General features: G+C 39.4%; 1 protein-coding gene across 2 annotated transcripts in view; it reads right to left on the minus strand.

The window, feature by feature from the left end:
• Positions 1 to 3130: 3130 nt before the first annotated feature.
• The window catches only part of PAX3 (paired box 3), a 101544-nt gene continuing 83358 nt past the window's right edge, over positions 3131 to 21316 (minus strand). The window contains exons 8-10 of one of the 2 annotated variants that reach the window (XM_049889005.1): positions 3812 to 4058; positions 3282 to 3312; positions 3131 to 3143 (exon numbers count right to left, since the gene is read on the minus strand). In XM_049889005.1, the coding sequence (XP_049744962.1) occupies positions 3131 to 3143; positions 3282 to 3312; positions 3812 to 4058 (291 nt within the window). Of the gene's footprint in view, positions 3144 to 3277; positions 3313 to 3811; positions 4059 to 21316 lie in introns of those variants that run through there. The other variant, XM_049889006.1, reaches the window with a different exon arrangement.

Here is a 21316-nt window from a genome sequence, read left to right on the forward strand (position 1 = left end):
GCCCAATACTGTCACTCCCAGTCACATGCTATGTGGCTAGTGCAACTGGGAAACTTTTTCATTTCATTTAATTTTAATTGCTTTAAGTTAAAATAGCAATACATAGCTAAAAAAAAGAAAGAAAGAAAGAAAAGAAAAACCTGTTACCATCAAGTCAATTCTGACTAATAGCAACCCAACAGGACACAGAACTGCCCCATTGGGTTTCCAAGGAGCAGTTGGTGGATTTGAACTGCCAACCTATTGGTTATCAGCCGTAGCTCTTAACCACTGTGCCACCAGTGCTCCGATATATAGCTAGTGGCTACCAAACTGAATAGCACTCCTTTAGATACTTTTGGTCTTGGAGAAGCAGAAGACTGTTAAGTCTAACTACAGAGATACTGGAATCATTCGGTCTGGGTTCAAAACCCAGCTCTGCTACATGTTAGCTGTGTGTTCTGGGTTTTGTAGTGCTCCCCCAAAATTCATGTTCACTCGGAACCTATGAATTTGACCTTGTTTGGAAATAGGGTGTTTGGGAATGTAATCAAGTTAAGATGAGGTCATACTGGATTAGGATGGCTCCTAATCCAATGACTTGTGTCCTTATGAGAGAAATTTGGACACACACAGAGGAAAAGACCATGTGGAGACGGAGGCAGATTCTGGAGTGATGCACCCCCAAGGCATGGAACACCAAGGATGGCTGACACCACCAAAAGCTAGAAGAGGCAAGGAAGAATTCTTCCCTAGAACCTTCAGAGGAACTATGGTCCTGCTGATACCTTAATTTCAGACTTCTAGCCCCCAGAACCATGAAAGAATAAATCTCTGTTGTTTTAAGCCACAGAGTTTGTGGTAATGTGTTACAGCAGCCCAAGGAAACTAGTACATAGGTGATCTCACAACCTCCTTTTGCCTCAGTTTCCTCATTTATAAAAGAATGTTAATGACATCACCTGCCTCATATAGATGTTGGGAGGAACAAAAAAGTTAATACAAGAGCTTCAAAGCGTATTGTGATTTTTTTCCCCTGTAACAACTGTCCTCACACCTTGTTGCGACTATGTATTTACTCATCTGCCTTACCCACTAGGTTATAAACACTGCTATAATGCCAGCATCAAGCACTGTGTCTGGCACATTTAGACCCCCATGAGATAAGTGTTAGAAGGAAGAATGAAAGGATGAATGAAACAGCAGTAACATTTTTCATGAAGAGTGAACAAAGCAGTAAAATATGAGAACGTTGAATAAAAATTTCAGTGGGGATGACTGTTGAATGATGACTCTGCGAATAAAAACTCGCTTCCAAATGACAGAGAAGGAATTTGAAAACTGTGAGAACCCAAGAGAAAGGAAGAAACATGGACTCAAGGGGTTTTTCTAGATTCCTCATCTAAACCGATTGCCATCAAGTCAATTCCAACTCGTAGCAACCCCACGTTTGTCAGAGTAGTACTGTGCTCCATGGGGTTGTCAATGGCTGGTTTTTGGAAGTGGGTCATCAGGCCTTTCTTCTGAGATGCCTCGGGTAGACTCCAACTGCCAACCTTCCAACTAGCAGCCAAGCAAGCTCATTAGCCATCTACACCACCCAAAGACTGCCACCTAGGAAAATTCAAATGTCAACCCTTACAAGCTTGTTCGGCCAAGCTGCTTTGAGAATACAACTGTGAGCTGTGAGACGTCACTTGTCCATGTTATGTTCTAAGTAAAAAGTACGATCAGAAGTGAAGTGCATCTTTGGTTGAGTTCCCACTTCCCAGTTCTTTAAAAATACATTCACCAGCTTCCCCAATAAAAGCAGTGCTGGGCAAGTTTTCATAACTGTTTATTCATTATAAATAGTAAATATTTACTGCACTTTTTACATGAAAGACATTTTTACAACACATTGTTGTTGGTTGAGGCTGCAACACAAAGATAGTATGTCTTTTGTTCCATTGCCCTCTAAAACCACTGTATGAACTAATCTCGGTACTACGTCTAGTCTCACTAACTCACTACGTCATAGTTCTTAACTCTATAAGGAATGTATTTGTGCCTACCTCATTCATTGTTCCAATAATAGAGAGAAATAAATAACACTGCCTTCCACCTTCTTGTTTGTCTTAACATTTCAAAGAACAAATTTATTGACATTCTAAAATGTCACCACACAAACGTATGTAAACCTCAGTTCCTATAGTCTTTTAATAATGGATATCGTTGTATAATTTAAAAGTACATGAGCGCCACATGGACATTTCTGTTCTTGCCCTGCCTTTCATAGAAAAGAGAAGAATGTAAACGTGATCATTTTAAAACCATAATTATCTGACATGGTCTCTAGTCAAAAGGAGCAAGCTGGGTGTTGGTTGTCCAGCAAATGGTAAACATCACTGCATTCTACCACCGTGACTACTGGGCTGCAAAAAGAAAAGCACCTGCAAAAATATAGTTCAGATTCTGTTTCTAATGCCTCGGTCATTGCCAAAGCATCTGTGAGGTACACAGTATTGCACACTGATAACCAGCTGTGGGAAAGCACAGCACTTCTCTGCCATGCCCTTCCCATCCTCTAGGTTGGCTTCCAAATGAATATGAATTGGGAAAGCATCACACACCTTGCCCCACACCAAAAAAAGAAAACAAGCTATTCTTCATATTATCCCATATCCTGTGAGCAAGATGTGTCCATGACATTTATTGACAACTGGATTATGAATGAGGATAAGATAACAAATAATTTATTTGGGAAGTCCTTTACATCTAGCCTAGCGCTTCCTAAAAATGGTGGCATTTATTTTTAAATCAATTTCCAGTGTGTGAAAGTAAAGGAGTCCTCCACTCCTGCTTCATTAAAGAAGTTTTAACTTTGTAGAAGTGTCAGCATTTGACATCAAAAAAAGTTATACTTTATAGTATTCTCCTACTATATTTTAGAATATTCTGCTTGCCCAAACCAGTCCAGGTAAATCTCAGACACACACACACACACACACACACACAATGGAATGTCTTAGCTCCTTGATCACCAGCACTAAAGACGGGATATTTTGATATGTAGCCATGTTAAACCATTGCCTTAAAAAGCTGCTTTTGTCTCTTATTGCTCCAAGTCTTCCTCTTCTCAATTGCTTTTGTCCAACATGTTCAAAAGAATCTAAAACCAACCACTGGAGAAGAAAATCAATCACTCTCCCGCAGGGACTGCCCCCCAAAAGGAGATATTTTGTTCTGAGAAGATTCTTCATGTCTAGGTTGTGGAGACCAGAGACAGGGCCAGTTATAGCTCCAATGGGCAGTTCACTTACGCAATATCTGGCTTGAGATAATGAAAGGCACCTGTAAGGAAACAAACACAGCTTTTTAAGTCAGGCTGGGCAATTCACAGCATGGGGCAATATCAGCTACAGGCTGACAACGTCATATTTAATACCACGGTATCAAAGGATTGTGACTAATATTTTTATTCCTGAGACAAGTCTGACACAACTCTGTGTCCCTGGGATTATACCCCATATGATCCTCAAGCTGACCTCATTAAGAACATGTGTTTCTAATGCTGGGGTTATTTCGTTTTAGCCAACCCTTGTGTTTTACCTAGTGGCAATCAGGTTTCACGTCTCAGCAATTAATAACCTCAAGATGTTGTTGACATCAGTTAAGAAAATAATTATACAAGGGTGCCCTTGCTGGAACAATCAGCTGGCTTTGCCACCAAATTGATACTGGGATAAAAGGCTTAATCATGCCTCTAACTTTCCTTTCTTAAGGAAGAGTTGAAATTCAATTGTCATCCTTCCTTCCAGGAGTGATCATTCCTAGAAAGTCCAAGGCTTACTTTGTCCATACTGCCCATATTGGTAGCCCGTGACAGGGTCCATACTGTAGCCCGTGGTGCTATAGGTGGGTGGACAATAGGACTGAGATGTTGGAAGACTGTCCAAGCTCTTCATATGGTCTAGTCTCTGACTGCAGCTGGCCGACACCGTGGTAGTAGGCTCCAGGCCCCCCGTGAGAGGGGAGAGCGCATAATCAGTCTGGGGCTGATGAGGTACCCCACCGTGGTTGGTCAGAAGTCCCATTACCTAAAATCAAGAGGCAAATTGGAAAGAAGTTAAAATGCAGGGAGGACTGGATTGAAACCCATAGCTGAAAGAAGAACTTGAAGTCCAATTTTTGTTTCTTTGGACACCTAGTGCTCGAGAGCTGTCCAGAAGTCTGTGACCTCAACTCAAAGTGGTTGAGATATTACATCATGCCCAATGATAACATCTGAAAAAAGGAAGGAAGAGAAGGTGCAACAGCAGATTATCTTTTCGAAAATCTGATAAAAATTATTTACATTCTAAAAAAACTATCTTATGTGGCGGAGCATAGTTATGTTTATTGGAGATTTGGTGAAAGTTGAAAGTGACAAAATTGATTGAGATCAACAGGATTCACAACTCTAAGAAGATGGAAAGTCACTAGAACATGAGGAAGGAAAGACGAAAGGGAAGGACAGAGAAAAAGGAAGAGAGAAATTGCACCATGCCCCTAATAGGATTTCTGGAAAAGGAAGGGACAGAATGGAGGAAGGTAGAGGAGGAGAAAGGAAGATAGAAGTTATACGTGAGCATGTAGAAAAATGTCTACTTTTTCCTATGTGGTAGCTAAAAATATATTACATCTGGAAGCTTCACTATGATTTTAAATAAGCATTGGCTAATATAGAAAAAAAAAGTTAAATGAATCCATATCAAATTCTTTGAGTGTGTTTTGAGATTCCTATGTCTTTTTCACAGTGTTCCCTCTCGAGAAAGCTCTTCTTCCTATTATAAATAATTAGTCCCTCCCGGCTGCTCCCTTGTGCTTTACACATCCCTCCCACTATGTAATCATTAGTTCAGTTGCCTACTTTGAATTGTGAATGCTTTGAAGAGAGCAATGGAGCCCTGGTGGCACAGCGGTTAAGAGCTCGGCTGCTAACCAAAAGGTCAGCAGTTCGAGTGCACCACCTGCTCCTCGGTAACCCTATAGGGCAGCTCTGCTATGTCCTATATGGTCACTATGAGTCAGAATTGACTCAATGGCAATGAGTTTTGAAGACAGCAAATTACTCATCTTTATATCCCTTTCACCGAACACAGGGCTTGACACGTATTAGGTGACGAATGAACAAGCAGTGGACGATTCTCCAAGTAACTGTCTCCATTACCTGTCCTTTGATTTCTTCTCTAAACTAACATTTCATATATGAGAAGTGTTCAAAGGAAAGGCTGAAATGCAAAAATATTATAACATCAGTTCAATTTTTTAAATAATTCTCGAGAACAAGACAACTTTTTTTTTTTAATTGTGGTAACAGAACACCGTTCAGACAAGCATGGTGAGTGTTTCACAAACTCCAGCTCACTGACCCTTACAACACTTTGTTGATAGATGGAAGTGGATAATTAATTTTGCAGCTGGACAACTGCCACCAGATGGAAGAAGCGATTTTCTTGACTTCATACGATTAGGGTTTAAACGCAATTGCAGAAGAAATCTAACTGCTTGCGTGAACAGTCTCCAGAAAATACCACCTTCTTACAAAGCATTTAAATGCAGAGACTCACCACTGCACAAAATTTCCATAATATCCCTGTTTTATTTTAAGAAGTTTGAAGCATACGGAGATTAAAGTGTACAAATAAATGTAGGAGGAGAGGGTAGAAATGAAAACCACGCCTGGCTATAGACTCCTGTGCCACCACAAGGCAACACTCACTCAAAGGCAATTAAGGCAATAGAATTCCAGGTCTAGGGGTCCTGGTGGGGGGCGGGGGGGGACTAGTCCTGCATCTCAGAAAGCATCTAAAATCAGATTCCAAAAACAATGATCCCACAATTCCCTTTGCGTAGGGTTTGCATAATCCTTAGAGCGAAACAAAATCTTCTTGAACTAAAGCTTTAAACTGATCCATCTTCAATTAGCCCCAAGAGATCTGTCTCTAAGAAACAAAAATAAGAAAATCTGTTCACCACCTTCTGTGAATTACCCTCCCTTCCTCCACTGGAACAGACCACTCATTTCCCTTGCCTTCTTCCATAGGCCCTGTTTTCCATTTTATTGTCTCCCTTTCATTTAAATTATGTGTGTACATGTGGAAAGGTGAGCCAGTGTGGGTAAAGCAACACCCAAAGCCAAAACCAAACCATCCAGTCAATTCGAACTCATAGCGACCCTATAGGACAGAGTAAAACTGCCCCATAGGGTTTCAAAGGCTGTAAATCTTTACAGAAACAGATTGCCACAGCTTTCTCCCGTGCAGCAGCTGGTGGGTTCAAACCACTGACCTTTACTTTAGCAGCTGAGCGCTTAACCACTGCACCATCAAGGCTTCTTTAAATAAAATTGATTAAGAATCAGTAGGATTCACAACTCCAGGAAGATGGGGTTCTCACAAGGCCCCACCCAACATTGTGTATAGTAAGTTAATTACTTCATTTTCTCATTTTAAAAACTTGGACGTAATCAAGAATGCACATAAGTTACTTCTTGAACGTTCTTACACCTACAAGGACTTTTTTTCTTTGCTTTTTTTGAGGTGATGTAGATGACTTTGCTGTGTGTACTTGGAAAGTTCATAAACTTCAATGGATAAAATACTAATTTATTAAATATTTTACTTTAGCCAAAATTATGCAAACTTGGCTGCTAACCAAAAGGTCAGTAGTTTGAATCTACCAGGTGCTCCTTGGAAACCCTATGGGGCAATTCTACTCTGTCCTGTAGGGTCACTATGAGTCAGAATTAGAAGAAGAAGAACGTGACTTTATAATAGAGATTGTTCAGTGCCAAATAACACCTCTTTCAAGTCAAACATACCTCTTCATGGAAAAGAAAGAAAAGGAAAAGCATTCAGTTTATAAATAGGAAAAATGATATTTTTTTAATGAAAAGGACATAAGGATCATGGGCACAGATCTTTTACTATAAATAAACTGGGCTGAGTAAAACACATGAACTTAGAAAAATCAATTTTGTATCTGTATAGGTTCAGAAGGAGAAAATCTTGTGATACTAGATGGAAAAAAAATGTATTTTAAATCATATGAAGCAGTTCTACTCTGTAACACATGTGGTCACCGTGAGTCACAATCCACTTATCAGCAATGATTTGGGTTTTGGTTGGTCCTCCGTGAACACACTGACTTGAAAGTCAGTTAACGGTATGTCACTTCAAGGGGGAAATGGAATACTCTATATACAGCTATAGTTGAAGAGCTAAGTGCAGAACTGTATTCAAAACATGCACAGTCTTCCACAAGCTGGATGTACATTTTTGTGATAAACTTTTTTTAATCCTCTGCCTTACATTTCTTGTTTGCATAACTTTGAAGGCAGTAATAACTTTGTCCAGGGCAAAAAAACATGAAGATCCCAAAAGAGAAGAAATGAGTCCTTTCTAAAAGCAAAATTCAGCTTATGGTGTTGTTCATCTAGCAGCTTTCTTAGATCACTGAATTTGGAAATTCTTTAGGACAGGATTTAACTATATGACCTTGAAATATTCTATTGGAGGATGCAGAAGATACAGTGCTGTCTGTTGGGGCCATAGTCTAGGGCAATAGAAAGAGAGCTCCTCAAAGGTTTCAAGGACAGAGTGCCATTAGGACATTCCAGAATGTGACTAGAACAGAAGTGGTACCTGCTGGCTCTTCCTATCAGTATGGCCAACGTTACAGACAGAAAGCTAGTGAAGGCTCTTACTTTAGCAATATCCCTTAGCTTAGCAGCCCAAAACATGCAATGGGGTTTAGTAGTAGAATCGTCGCCTTCCATGCCATAGACCCAGGTTTCATTCCCAGCCAATGCACCTCCCACACAGCCACCACCTGTCTGTCAGGCGAGGCTTGCGTGTTGCTAGGCTGCTGAATAAGTTTCAGCTGAGCTTCCAGGCTAAGACAGACTAGGAAGAAACCCTGCTGATCTACTTTAGGAAATCAACCAATGAAAACCCTATGAGTCACAAGGTCTAATTCCATTGTGTATGGGGTTGCCATGAGTTGGGGGCTTAATCTACAGCAATAAACAACAATACAGGCAGTGGTTAATATAAAGGAATAAAGAGAACCAGAGATCTGACATCTTTGGTCCCTCTGAAGTCCATGATGGAGTTCAAGAGACATTCTACAAATTCTGATTTCCACTGATAGCCACATATCATAATCGTGATTTTTTTTCCCTATCATTATAGGTTTCTCAAGAATTCTGTAAGGATAGAGAAAAGCAGGACTAATATTTTCCAACATTTGGTCTGAAATTGAGATTAATAAATATGTATAACTAATGCGATTTATTTCAATATTTTAAATTGGGAAAAATTGAGAAATATGTAGCGTTTTAATAACTTGCAATTTAGAAATTAAAAAGGAAATCTGTGTAGGAAAAAAAGAGTGAGTATATCAATACAAAATGCATTACTTTCCACTAACGTAATTTAAAACCTCAAATCTCCATGGAAGGGTCCCATTACATTTCTATGTATGTTTCTTAAAAAGCTATTTTTTTCATTTTATGTGGTTGAAGGGAAGCTATGGAAATTTCTCTTTGCAGCACAAAGATGTTGGTAAGCGAACTCCTTAGAACTCCCCCAATGTGGGTATGGAATGTCTTCCAGTCATATTTTCTTTTTTAAGAACGTTGTCAGGATTTCTTTTACACATGCTTTTCAAAGTCTAAAATAAAATCTTCATTTGTTACAAGTGGGATTTTTTCCTCTCCTAATCTTTTTTTTTTTTTTTAATCTATACATGGAAACCCTGGAGGTGTAGTGGTTAAGAGCTATGGCTGCTAATCAAAAGGTCAGCAGTTTGAATCCACCAGATGCTTCTTGGAAATGTACGAGGCAGTTCTACTCTGTCCTATAGGGTCACTATGAGTCAGAATTGACCTGACAGCAGTGGGTTCTTTTTTTTTTTTTTTTGGTAATCCATACATTTTGCTAACTTATTGGTAAACTATTTCTACTATAACGCTGGCATTTTTGTCTGATACTTTTAAAATTCAGGTTGGGAGTGGACGGCACATAGTTGCCTGGTTTTCACGATTTCCAAGGAAAAGAAACAATTTCAGGGCTACTCAGTTCTATCTCCTAAATATTGACAGCATTCTTATTAAACAGAGTTAAGTCCAAGGGTGACGACTGAACTGTCAGTTTATCATACAGTGGTGGCTTACATGTTCCTATGATGCTGGAAGCTATACCACTGGTATTTCAAAGACCAGCAACATCACCCACGGTGGACAGGTTTCAGCCTAGCTTCCAGACTCAAACGGACAAGGATGAAAAGCCTGGCATTTTACTTCCAAAAATTAGCAAATGAAAACCATATGGATCACAACGGAATATTGTCCAATATAGTGCTGGAAGATGAGCTTCCTAGTTCAGAAGGCGCTGAAAATACACAGTGACCAAAACCATGAACTTCAGCATACCAACGATTGTGAAGAGCAAGCCGGACCAGGCAACATTTTGCCCTGTTGTACGTGGAGTCACCATGAGTAGGAGTCAACTCAATGGCAGCTAACAACAGCCAGCCCAGGGGATGTAACCTCCAGGAGGAGAGTTCTCTTTTAACTAAGTTCTCTCTTCTGTCCCATTGGGAAGGGAAGTGTGTGGGGGGCGGGGATGGGGACTCTTCTTTCTTTTAGTTGTACACAACTCTTAGGTGAGGCACCTGGAAAAAAACCAGATTCTAGATTTCTAAATTCTTCCAAAACATTTTCCAGCCACCGTTCTAAGTCTTTTTTCTTTCTAGATAACCTTTACGAACAAAGTCAAAGTCTCAAAATCTTAAGTGACACTTCTTGAGCCAGCTCTTCAGTTGTTTGCATATTATTAGAGACATTTTTTGAAGATCTCTTTGAACTCATTCTCGGGTTTCAGGATTCCAAATAGGTTGTTTATATCTTGATTGGGAGATTATATGGTTCAGGAAAAACTAACTCTTCACAACCGCTTCATGTCGTATTTCTCTTGAATTACTTTTCCTATTGTAAGTAAATGTAAAAGATAAAAACTGTGGGCCAAATTAAGATCTACATTTAAAACAAGTGTGTCTGGAAAATATTTGTCTTGGCACACGTGTTACAGTTTTGCTGTCAGGTGAAAATGCTAAAGCTTATCAGAAATCTAAAACAATCAATAAATTAAGGTGTACATCTAGGCACTTCTTTTTTCCTTAGTAGCAATCCTGGTTCATGTCTTGATTTTTTTCCCCTTTCTTAAGTGATCGAATCTTCTGATTTAACATTGAATAACACACACTTACTTTTTTTTAGAAACAAATCACCGCACATTCAAGCTGCATATGATATAAAGGGGTTGAATCTTTTCTAAAAATCTTCTTAACCTTCCTTCCCAAAATCCACTAACTATATATTTTTTTATATACATATATTTTTTTTAATTTAGAGATCATTTATTCCCAGAACCAAACAAAAGTATTCAAATGTTTATCCAAATGTTTTCTGCCACTGTGGGTGTTTCTGGAGTCATCAAATGGTTAAATTTCAGTGACTATATCTTCAAGGCTGAAAAGTCTAAACAGCAGGGACTTTCCTGAAAACAGCATCTTCAAATTCAAATGCCTTAGGAATTATCCTGCAGTTGATTAGCATCTAAATAATTAGATTTTTGGTCCTGTCCTTTTGAAAGCTGTAAGAGGGAAGTTGCCTGAAGGCAAAAGTTTCTCTTAAGGTATGTACGATGACCTTCTCACCCACACTGAGAGTTATAGGAAGGGCACTGCTGACTGTTACCTCACCAGGGCATGGAGAATGCCCACGAAATCCATTCTAACTTTCATTTTCATTCTTAGTTCACATTTTACAAGTAGCTCTGTTTAATGCATGATGAAAGAGTATGAATGCCAGACTAGCGTGATTCATATATCTCTCAGTGACAGATACATATGTTTTAATCCCATGTCCTTTGACCCATTAAGAAAGTAAATTTTGTCTTTTTTTTTTTTTTTTTCAGGATACCTATTCCCTAATACGGAAACCCTGGTGGCAAAGCGGTTAAGCGCTACGGCTGCTAATCAAAAGATCAGCAGTTCAAATCCACCAGTTGCTCCTTGGAAACTCTATGGGGCGGTTCTACTCTGTCCTATAGGGTCGCTATGAGTTGGAATCGACTCGATGGCAACGCGTTTATATCCCCAATACAGAAACCCTGGTGGTTTCATGGTTAAGTTCTACGGCTGCTAACCAAATCTTGGCAGTTCAAATCCACCAGGCGCCCCTTGGAAACTCTATGGGGCAGTTCTACTCTGTCCTATAGGGTCGCTATGAGTCGGAATCAACGCAACAGCAATGGATATTCCCCAGTACAGCTCTATTTTTCAATTGATAATGATATTCTTTAGGAATCAATGACTAAAATGTAAATCTAGCCAAAGAATGAGGATAGAAATGGCTTGCAAGAGGCTAAAATATATATGTTACATATATCTATAATAAATACATATATATATATGGTTTACTTCTACCCAGTGGTGAACAATCACACCATGTCTACTATCAATAAAATCAAGCTCATTTAAAAAAAAAAAAAAAAAACCCAATCTACCTAAATGAAGCATTATGCCATTTACTACAGTTGATATTTGACTATGTTAGACCCACCATGGGCGTAATAAAATTCTCATATGTTTTAATTCATTTACGCATGCCTGCATTTAATATGCTTTGTGACCATGCCTGCAATTAGTATGATTTATGAGAAAAGAACACGTGCAATATTGGGGGGATAGAGCATACTCTTTTTTTTTTCTTCTATGAATGAAAAATATCACAAAATGGCTCAAGGAAAATTGTTGGCCCTTAACTAATATATTAAGATGGACTGGCGGAGCCCTGAGTAAACTTGGGGGAGTTAATGATATCCTCTTATCTGACCCTGACACATTTGCAGCATGTAATTTACAGAAGCTCTGTCCAGGGAATCTTGACAAATGCCCCTAAGGATCTCAGGGCAATGTTCCTTTCTAATGTAAAACAGATGTGGGTCAGATACCCTCATTCATCACTTAGCACTGAGAGTCTCCAACTCTTTCTGGGAGGAATGACATTACCTGCTGTTAACTCTTTTCATTTCAGGAAATGTCCCACCATCACAGTAGCCCCTCTAAAGGGTGAGCACCCAAACCTATCACCATTTCAATATAACCTGTCTGAAAACATGACTGTGGAAAATCGAGCATATATCTTGGTTTAATTTCATGACAACTTTGGGACACGTTTGCTAAATAGTAATTGACCCTTTGGGACGTAGGATTTCAAATACAGAAATAGAACGGCTCCATGCTCGGGCATCCCACCATACTTCAATGAGATGGGGTTTAAAATGTTATCTCTAATTGTGCATAAACTAAAATTACATTCAAGAAAAGGCTGGGCTAGGAAAATGCGCCCTAACAATCGCTCACAAATGCAAACCTTACTGAGCCTGAGCCGCACAGCTCTATTTTTAACTCACAAACAGCTTAGAGCAAACCAGGAATTCACAGGACTTTCAGTGCGAAGGCCTTTCCCAAGCAGAGGGATGTTAGTCTGCACTATATTCCCATTCCCTCAAAATTTGCTCCTCCACCCAACACTCCAAAAATGTGGAGGGCAGACATTTCAGCCTATTCAACCCAAAACCTACTGCTGTCGAGTCAATTCCAACTTATAGCAACCCTGTAGGACAGACTAGAACTGCTCCCTTAGGGTTCCAGGGCTGTAATTTTTATGGAAGCAGACAGCCACATCTTTCTTCCACAGAGCGGTTGGTGGGTTTGAACTGCTGACCTTTTGGTTAGCAACTGGGCACTTACCCACTGTGCCACCAGGGTTCCTCCAGCCAACTAGGTCATACAATGGTTAAGCGTGCGGCTACTAACCAAAAGCTCAGAGGTTCAAATCCAGCAGAGGCTCCGTGGGAGAAAAGATCTGGAGATCTGCTCCCATAAATATTACAGCCTAGGAAACCCTATGAGTCAGTTCTACTCTGACAAACTGGGTTGCTATGAGTGGGCATCAACTCGATGGCACCTAACAACAGAAGAGGAAACAGTTGCCCAGCTCAACAAAGAAATTTCTTCTTTCTTCCAGACCCATGTGTGATGTAGGCAAATATTTCTAGCCCCAAGATCGATTTTACACTATTCTAATCTACTACAGAATGCCTGGAAACAAGAGAAGAAAAACTTCCCTGCACGTCTGTTCAAATGAAGAAAGGTGCGTCCTTAAACAAAACCAAATCAAACCTATTGCCATGGAGTCGATTTCAACTCACAGCAGCCCTATAGGACAGAGTAGAACTGCCCCGTACGGTTTCCAAGGCTGTAATCTTTACAGAAGCAGGTTGCCACATCTTTCTCACACAGAGCAGCTGGTAGGTTGGAACCATCAACCTTTCAGTTAGCAACTTGAGTTAGCTAACTTTCACTTAGCTTTAACCATTGCACCACCAGGACTCCTTAGAGAGAAAACAGAGCCAACTAAAAAGGCTAACTGATACTGAGTCAGTGAAAAGATGTCAGCGCAAACATTTCTATTAACCATGGGAAAGCAGAAGACAGCCTTGCAGAAGCCTAAAAATGAACAAACACTAGGAAATGGCTTTCTGGCCTATGTTTTACAGGCTAAGGTAGAATAAGCATTCACTTAGGACACATGGAAATTTGTAGCTACTCTAAAAATACAAGACAACATCTGAGAACACAGTCTTCCAGGGACCAGAAGCTAAACCCCTCTCTACCTTTATTCCCTCCCCTACCCAATTCCAGGGGCACCAGACCAAAAACAATGTTTTTTCCCTTTTCCACCTGAAAACTTACTGGTGTTCTTGATCATAAACTGGGCCATGGCTACATTTCCTATCGCACAGGCAACTTTATGCAGGCCAGCAATATACAAGGTTCACAGTGAAGCCACTTACACAGCTCTTTGACCTACAGAAATTAAATCAGCCCCAGCAGACCTTGACAAAATAGAGTCTTTGTGATCTAGTGATTAGAAGAATGCTCCCTGATTGCTTAAGTCCAAATTACTTAGATTGTCCCCTACTTTCCAAAAGCTTTCTATTGCATCTGTGGTTTTGGCTCCTTTATCCTTTGCTGGTGAGAGAGCAGCATCTCCATGCATGAGATACCCCTGCCTTCTGATTTATGCAGTATCTTGTAATATAGAACATGGACTCTATATTTTAGTAATGTGCTCATGTGGATATTATATCGTAATAAATCAAAGCAAGAATAAGAAAATGGCAACAGTAGGACAACCCGTCCCACTCCAAGCCCCATGGAATAAATGAAGGATTGCTAGCTCTAGTTTTTGTTGTAGAGTGTTTTCATGTTACTGTGATCCATATTACTCAAACAAACTGATTCTAGCATGTTATATTTCTGGGGACTATCTTAACCAGTTGTCATTAAGTTCATTCCGACTCACGGCGACCCGATGTGTGCAGAGGAGAACTGAACTCCATTGGGTTTTCAAGGGTGTGACCTTTTGGAAGCAGATAGCCAGGACTTTCTGTCTAAGGCATCTCTGGGTGGGTACAGACCACCAACCTTTTGGTTAGTAGTTGAGCACCTAACCATTTGTGCCATCCAGGGACTCCAGGACTGTCTTAGCCAGGCACGTTAGAATTCCTGTCTTCTGACTGGATATCAGTATGAGTCCTTAGTTCCACAAAGTGTCTATGTGAAATACTTAAAAATACTCCAGTCCACCAACAAACTGCCTTTCCTTTGATGCTTCTCAGTTTCCACATTTGCTTTATTTGTCAGGGACAAACAAAAGTATATGTTTTGTCACAGCTTCTCATGACGTCTTTACGTAAACAATAACGAAAGCCCCATTGCAATAGTATCGTTGTTATTTTTTCAAAAAGTATTTACACATAAAAATGGTTGAAATGGCAAGTGTTTGGCTATACATATTTTTCCACAAACCAAAAAAAAAAAAAAAAAGGCATTTAAATTCTAAGCACTGCATTCCTCAACATAGTTCTGTAGGACAATTCTTTTCAATCTCTTCTAATTTTAACAAGAGTTATGAAACAGAAGCTGAGATAGTTTAAGCAACTTACCTGAGGATGTACGAGTGAGGGGCTGATAAGTATTGAAATCTAGCAATTTTGACCTTGTGGCTTCTACTTTAGATCAATGAGTTAGAAACACCCTGCAAACAATTCATGAAAACCACTGGAACTCTCTTTCCTTCAGTCTTATCTGCCTTAACCAAACATTACTAAGCAGTTGATAACCTCTTGTTTAAAATCATTCTTTTCCTGCTAAGTTCTTACACAGAGGGTTGACAATGTGTTCAGGTGGAAAATAACATAAGTCGTTAAATAAAAAGAAACACACACAAGTGAAAAAATCAAGGTAGCCATTATAGAAATGGACAAATCACGAGTTTGGGCCTCCATCTATATTTCCTTTCATTCAGAACTTCCTAGAAAATGTTTCTCAGAACTTGGTAATACTCAACAAAAGGGCTGCATGGTCCAAATAGAGAAACACTGACTTAAAGTTACATATGTTTCCATACTCAAGACTGACAGAGCCTTTAACGGGCTAATGCGCTCCATAACGCTGAAAGATGAAGAGATAGAGTTTACGGAATTTCCCATATTTTGTTTTCAGAATACTTTTTCCCCAAACTACTATTCCAATGAGGCCACTTTAGGGAACAAGCCTTTATTATTCTGGGTGTTCAAAAATGATTATGACCTAGTACTATTCCTCGGAGTCCCTGGGTGGCGCAAATCACTAAGTGTTCAGCTGCTAACCAAAAGGTTGGCAATTCAAACCCCCCCAGAGGTACCTCGGAAGAAAGGCTTGATGAGCTACGTCTGAAAGGTCACACTTGAAAACCCTGTGGAGCACAATTCTACTCTGTAACGTGAGATTGCCATGAGTGGGAACCGACTTGATGGCAACACATTTCGTTTTTTGGTTTTGGACCATTCTTCTAGGAGCTCATAATCAAAAGGAGAAATGGATAAACTATAACACAGTGTGGTATGTATTTTAAGGTACAAACACAGTAACCTGGCATCAACAGAGCCTAAAGCAAGAAATTCTGCCTGGAAGATTCATGAAAGTTGTTGACATTGACCAAGCACTCTTCCCATGGAGTCAAACAAATAGAAGATCAGCTCTAAAGAGAACGATGTTCGAATCTCAGAACAGATACAATCGTTTAATTCAATTTGTTAATGTAAGCTACCCAAAGGAGAGATTGGTATTTTGTGGGAATAAAGATAGTTATTTCTTTAAACAGTGTCATTCCCTTCATTAGTTCAGCCCTGAGAAGTTGCTGCACAGTCTCCACACAGCTGAGAAATAGTCCCTTCAATTTAGTAACACTACACTGTGAGTCTACAAAATGCCCTGCCTCAAAGGGTCTCCCAATTGCCATCTTTTCCGCTGATCAGTGGGAACGATGCGATCACTAATCACAGAAACTCTAGTTGACTGAATTCTAGTAATTTTTAAATATTATACTGTACACATTGAAAAATATATACCTCTGATGAAACCCAGACTGTTTTGCAGAGACAAATTCTTTAACAAAAAACAAACAAACAACAACAACAAAAAGTATACAACTAATGACTGAATCACGTCCTCTATGTCTGCATAGCATAAAGCCCACATTCGGCCCCTAATTGAATAAATATGCAAGTATTCAGATTTCTGTAGATATTGCCATTTTGCAAATGCAGTAATAAATTAAAAGCTTTACATTGCATTCCAACCACATATAAAGGGTTGATTCAGACCATTGGCCTCACACTAGATTCCAGCCTGGCTTCTCTGTGTATTACTGACTACAAAGAAAAAATTTTATCCTAGTATCTTAGTTATAGACTAAGCAATCATACTCAATTTTTCCCTCCTCAATGGCTAGAGGAATTTCAAATGGGCCTAAAAACCATGAGGTTGTTGCAGTTGATTTGTCCAATGCACAGGAGAACATAGCTGACAGACTTTCTGTTTAAATCAACTCAGCAAACACACACACAAAATTTAATTTAGCAGGAAAGGTTTTCTTGTGACTCATTTCAGGGACATGATGTAAGATGCAGTCATTGGCTGCTGTTCCCTCCCTTTCTTTCAAAAAGGAGATTTTGGCCAAATAGTTGTTTCTCTCAGAGTTCTCCAAATCTGTAACAAACTCAAGAGACCATGGCTAGAGCTGACATAAACCAGGGCTCTCCTTACATTGTTTAAGGGTAGCAACCACAGTCTTCAGAGAAAAACCAAAGGCACCAGGTCAATTACAGCCTACACTGACTCAACGAATGGATTAACAGCCATATTTTCGCCACGGAGCAGAACATCTCAACAAGCTAATATGGCAGAATGGAAATATGCACGTGGCCAATAGTTATTCTCATGTAGCTGGAATGGGCTCGTTTATGATCATAAACATCCTTGAGGCTTTGTAAACACGTGAGGCTTCTGAAGCCCTGGTAATGAGCTCATACACTGCTTTGGAAATGAAACAGAAAGACACTCGAGCTTTTGAGAGGCAGGCACTTTTGTACAGAATGCCTTTGTCCAAGTTTTGTTTGACACTCAACCAATCTCTTTAATCAAAATCACTCCTTTTCTTTCCACAGATGAATTTCTGGAAAGTGTAAAGGGGAAGGAAGGAAGTGCCTCCATTAGGAAATGGCTGGGTTGCAGGCCACCTGCTCGTCTGGTTCTTAGCAAGGAAAAAGGCAGGCGGAGGCCACAGGATTTGTAACCTGTGTGTGAAATGGACAAAACAAATGGCCTATCAGCCAGGCTAGCCATCAAGTAGCTTCTGCACATGTACCCAAAAATGTCCAGAAAAATCATTCTCCTGAAACAGAAGCTAGCCCAGCTATGAGGATACACCATATTACTTTAACATGTATCAACAGGACAAGAGAAGGTCAAGGAAAGACCATATCACAGTCAAAAAGATTTTTCTCCCCTATATTAACCAAAAAAGCACCCAGTGCAATCATTCTTAATGACTACGTATGTCCCAGCCCCGTAACAAAGTGATCCCTAATAAGCCTTTATACCTTCAATGGACAAAGAACCATCAACTTGCTTTGCAGCTAAAGAACTTGAGATCAATGTTAACGCTGTGGTCCAAAAATGACAAGCAAAATCAAAAGCAGTCTTGAGTTTTGTGTACACATATTAACACTTAAATGCTTTTCCCTAATAAGCTTCAGGATTAACAAATGTTTGTCAAAGGCAACTGTGCTGAGCAATTGAAATCTAATTTGAAATGGAACTACGATAGTCTAATACATATATGCATGAAATGGAGAAGCCGACTAATAAGCGTAGCTGACACCAAATATGCAATTTACATACATTACACACCAATAATCTCAATTTTCATATTATTCTTTAAAAGCAACTGGATGGGTGGTAGTGTAAAAGGTTTGCTTTTGTGAAATGGGAATAAGAACAAAAGTTGGTTCTGGTGTCTTATGCCATCAACCACAACCTTGTGTTCGTATGAAAATCTATCTGTCCTTCATGGGTCTATTTCAGAGGGTATCTCATTGCCACAAGGTTGTGACGACTCAACCAGACTTAAGAGATGAATAGTTGCTACGCTTGATGAGATCTGCAGACCCACTCTTTGTTCCTGAGGTGCCAAGTGGTGAGCAAACATCAAGGATTTCTTCAAGCATTTTTAAGCCCGGTACACAAATCTTTGAGAATTTTTTTTTCTTTCCTTAGTTGATTACCCATGAAATAGGACAGGTGTACTGGTTATTCAATTACATCTTACCCAAGACCTGGACAAAATATGAAAAGAGGCTTCTGAGTATACCTCTTACCATGGGGGATCTATTAATAACAGTTAAACCCTTCTCTAAAACAAAAAAAAAAATTTTTATTTTTTATTTTTTTTGTAATTTAAACCTATTTTCTTATTGGGTCATTGGTTTCACTCATAAACCAGAAACCAAAATCTACTCATCTGCTGTAAACATAAAATGTGTTCATAATAATTCAGATTTATACCAAATGTATTTTTAAGTATTGATGAATTGAGTGAGTACTCAAAACTTATGGCCTCTGAGGTTGCAAAGAGGACTTCCTCTTTTTAAGGAGGAAAATGCTTAAAATGAACATAGGAAAGGCTCAGAAAGCTTCTTGGATATCGAATGACTCCATAGGAAAAAAAAATGTCAATGATATAAGAGTAAATGAATGAAAACCATATGGATCAAATTTTCCCTAAAATACACAGTTTGAAAAATTAAGGAGGAAAAGTGCTTGGCAAAATGTGTTTTCGGTTTTACCAAACCCAAAACATTTGAAGAATCATTTGCAATGGTTGATGAACCCTAAATGCAGCCAACTTGGCCCACTTTTGTGTACTACATAGCAAGAGAAAGGCTTTCTAGAAACCATGCAAACCTCTGATACTGTATTTCACTCCAGAAATCATTAGAAGCTGTCACCAAAGAACTGTGGAGTTTGTAGGATGGGGATGGGGCATGAAATGATAAAAGTTCGTTAATTTTATTACCGTTGTTTTGGGGGATTTCGCTATGTGTGTTTTGGGGGTGGGGTGCAGTGAGGGTTGTATTTCTTGCAAAGCAAAGTTAATGAGGAGAACATGAGCCAAATGTTAATTAGCCTCATGTCTTCAGCATATGGTATTATTTCCTTGGCACTCCCGGTTCCAAGTCAGCATTCCTTTTCCCCTCCTGCAAATGCAGAAAGGTGCTGGTAACATACCGTCTTGGTAGGGAAGGGAAATGAATCATCTGTATTTCCCTATGCTCCATATTCTCCCCTACGCCAAGAGAACACAGCGTTTCCAAAGAAGGCAACTACTGCAGGGGAAAGTCCTTTCTAGAGTAAGAAAAATGGTTTTCTTCTCAGAGGATGTTCCGTTATTCATTACAAGCCCCATCCCCTAAAAGAGTTATGACAATCATACCTATTCAGAGACAGTAGGAAATTTGGAGTCATTAGCCTATCTGCCCTCTCACCCATCACTGGGAATCTGGCCTCAAGTTCCCAGAAAGAACCAGCTTTTGAGGGAATGTGAAACCAAGCATTCCACTTGGGAAGCCATCTGAAATACCTCAGGAAAGTCAGGTCAAATTATCAGTGCTGAAGCCCTTGGAAAATTTCTCAGGGCCTTATGCTTCCTCTGGTAGAAACCAGCGAGTCAAATGTGTAATTTGTGTTCACAGAGTAATTAGTAATGCCTGGAAGAGAAAAAGAGTTGGCTCTTAGCTCTACCACTAACTCACTCTGCCGCTTACATGACTACGTTGAGTTAGCCTCAGTTTTCCCATAAGTAAAATAGGGAGTATTCCCAAGATACAGTTGTTGATTCCAGAACAAGATAACTTACCCATGATTAAGTAGTGCATAGACCCTTTCAGTAGATTGAGGATGAATGTGACCAAAGTTTCTGAAAGTTTTGGTCTCTATTCTGAGATTTAGAATGTTTCATTCTAAACTGGCAACTGTTAACCCATTGCTACATTAATCTTACCTGCTGCTCAGGTGTGACCTTCCTGAGCCATTGCTTCACGCCTGTCCCTCACAAAGCTGAGACCATCTCCAAGAAAAGGACTGAGAGCATCTAAGAAGATCATTTGGCTAGTGGCTCTGATTCTGAGCCCTTTAAAGAATCTCGGCTCAAGGGGCAGATATTTTAGAAACTTCAAGCAAAAATCAGCTACAGTCTACACACACACAGAGAAATGATCCGCCTATCCTTATGGTATCTATTAATTGCTTGACAAAAACAAGAAAGCCCATTCTACAGCAGTTCATAGCCGTTATAGCTCATGATTTCCAAGTTTGAATGCTAAACAACACATCAAATTCAATGACACTAGGGAAAAAGATCAAGTAAAATGTGCAAATATTTTATTTAAATGTTCAGTAGCTTCGACCAGAGAGGTCTACAATAAAATGACCATAATGACTCAAAGAACTTTGGATTCCATTCAGTTTAAAACGAACAGATGGAGAAAGGCCTATGTTGAAAGAAAGAGAAAAAATACAAAGTTATATAAATTACCATCTCAATTATGTTTTTAAAAAAGGCATAAAACCTAAAAAGATCTAGAAGGCAATATACAAAAATCTTAACAGTGCTTACCCCCAGGGGAATTTTCTCTACTCGAAAGAGACTTTTTAAAAAAATTTTTTTTTCCATTTCTACAATAAGCGTGCAGTACTTTTATTATTGTGGGAAGTTAAAAGATTAATGAAAATTAGGTCTAGCAAAAAGAGTATTAATTAACCTGAACCCAAAAGCTTAGAAAACGAGTCTCTATTA

The sequence above is a fragment of the Elephas maximus genome, chromosome 6, assembly GCF_024166365.1.
Source record: "Elephas maximus indicus isolate mEleMax1 chromosome 6, mEleMax1 primary haplotype, whole genome shotgun sequence".
NCBI lineage: Eukaryota > Metazoa > Chordata > Mammalia > Proboscidea > Elephantidae > Elephas > Elephas maximus.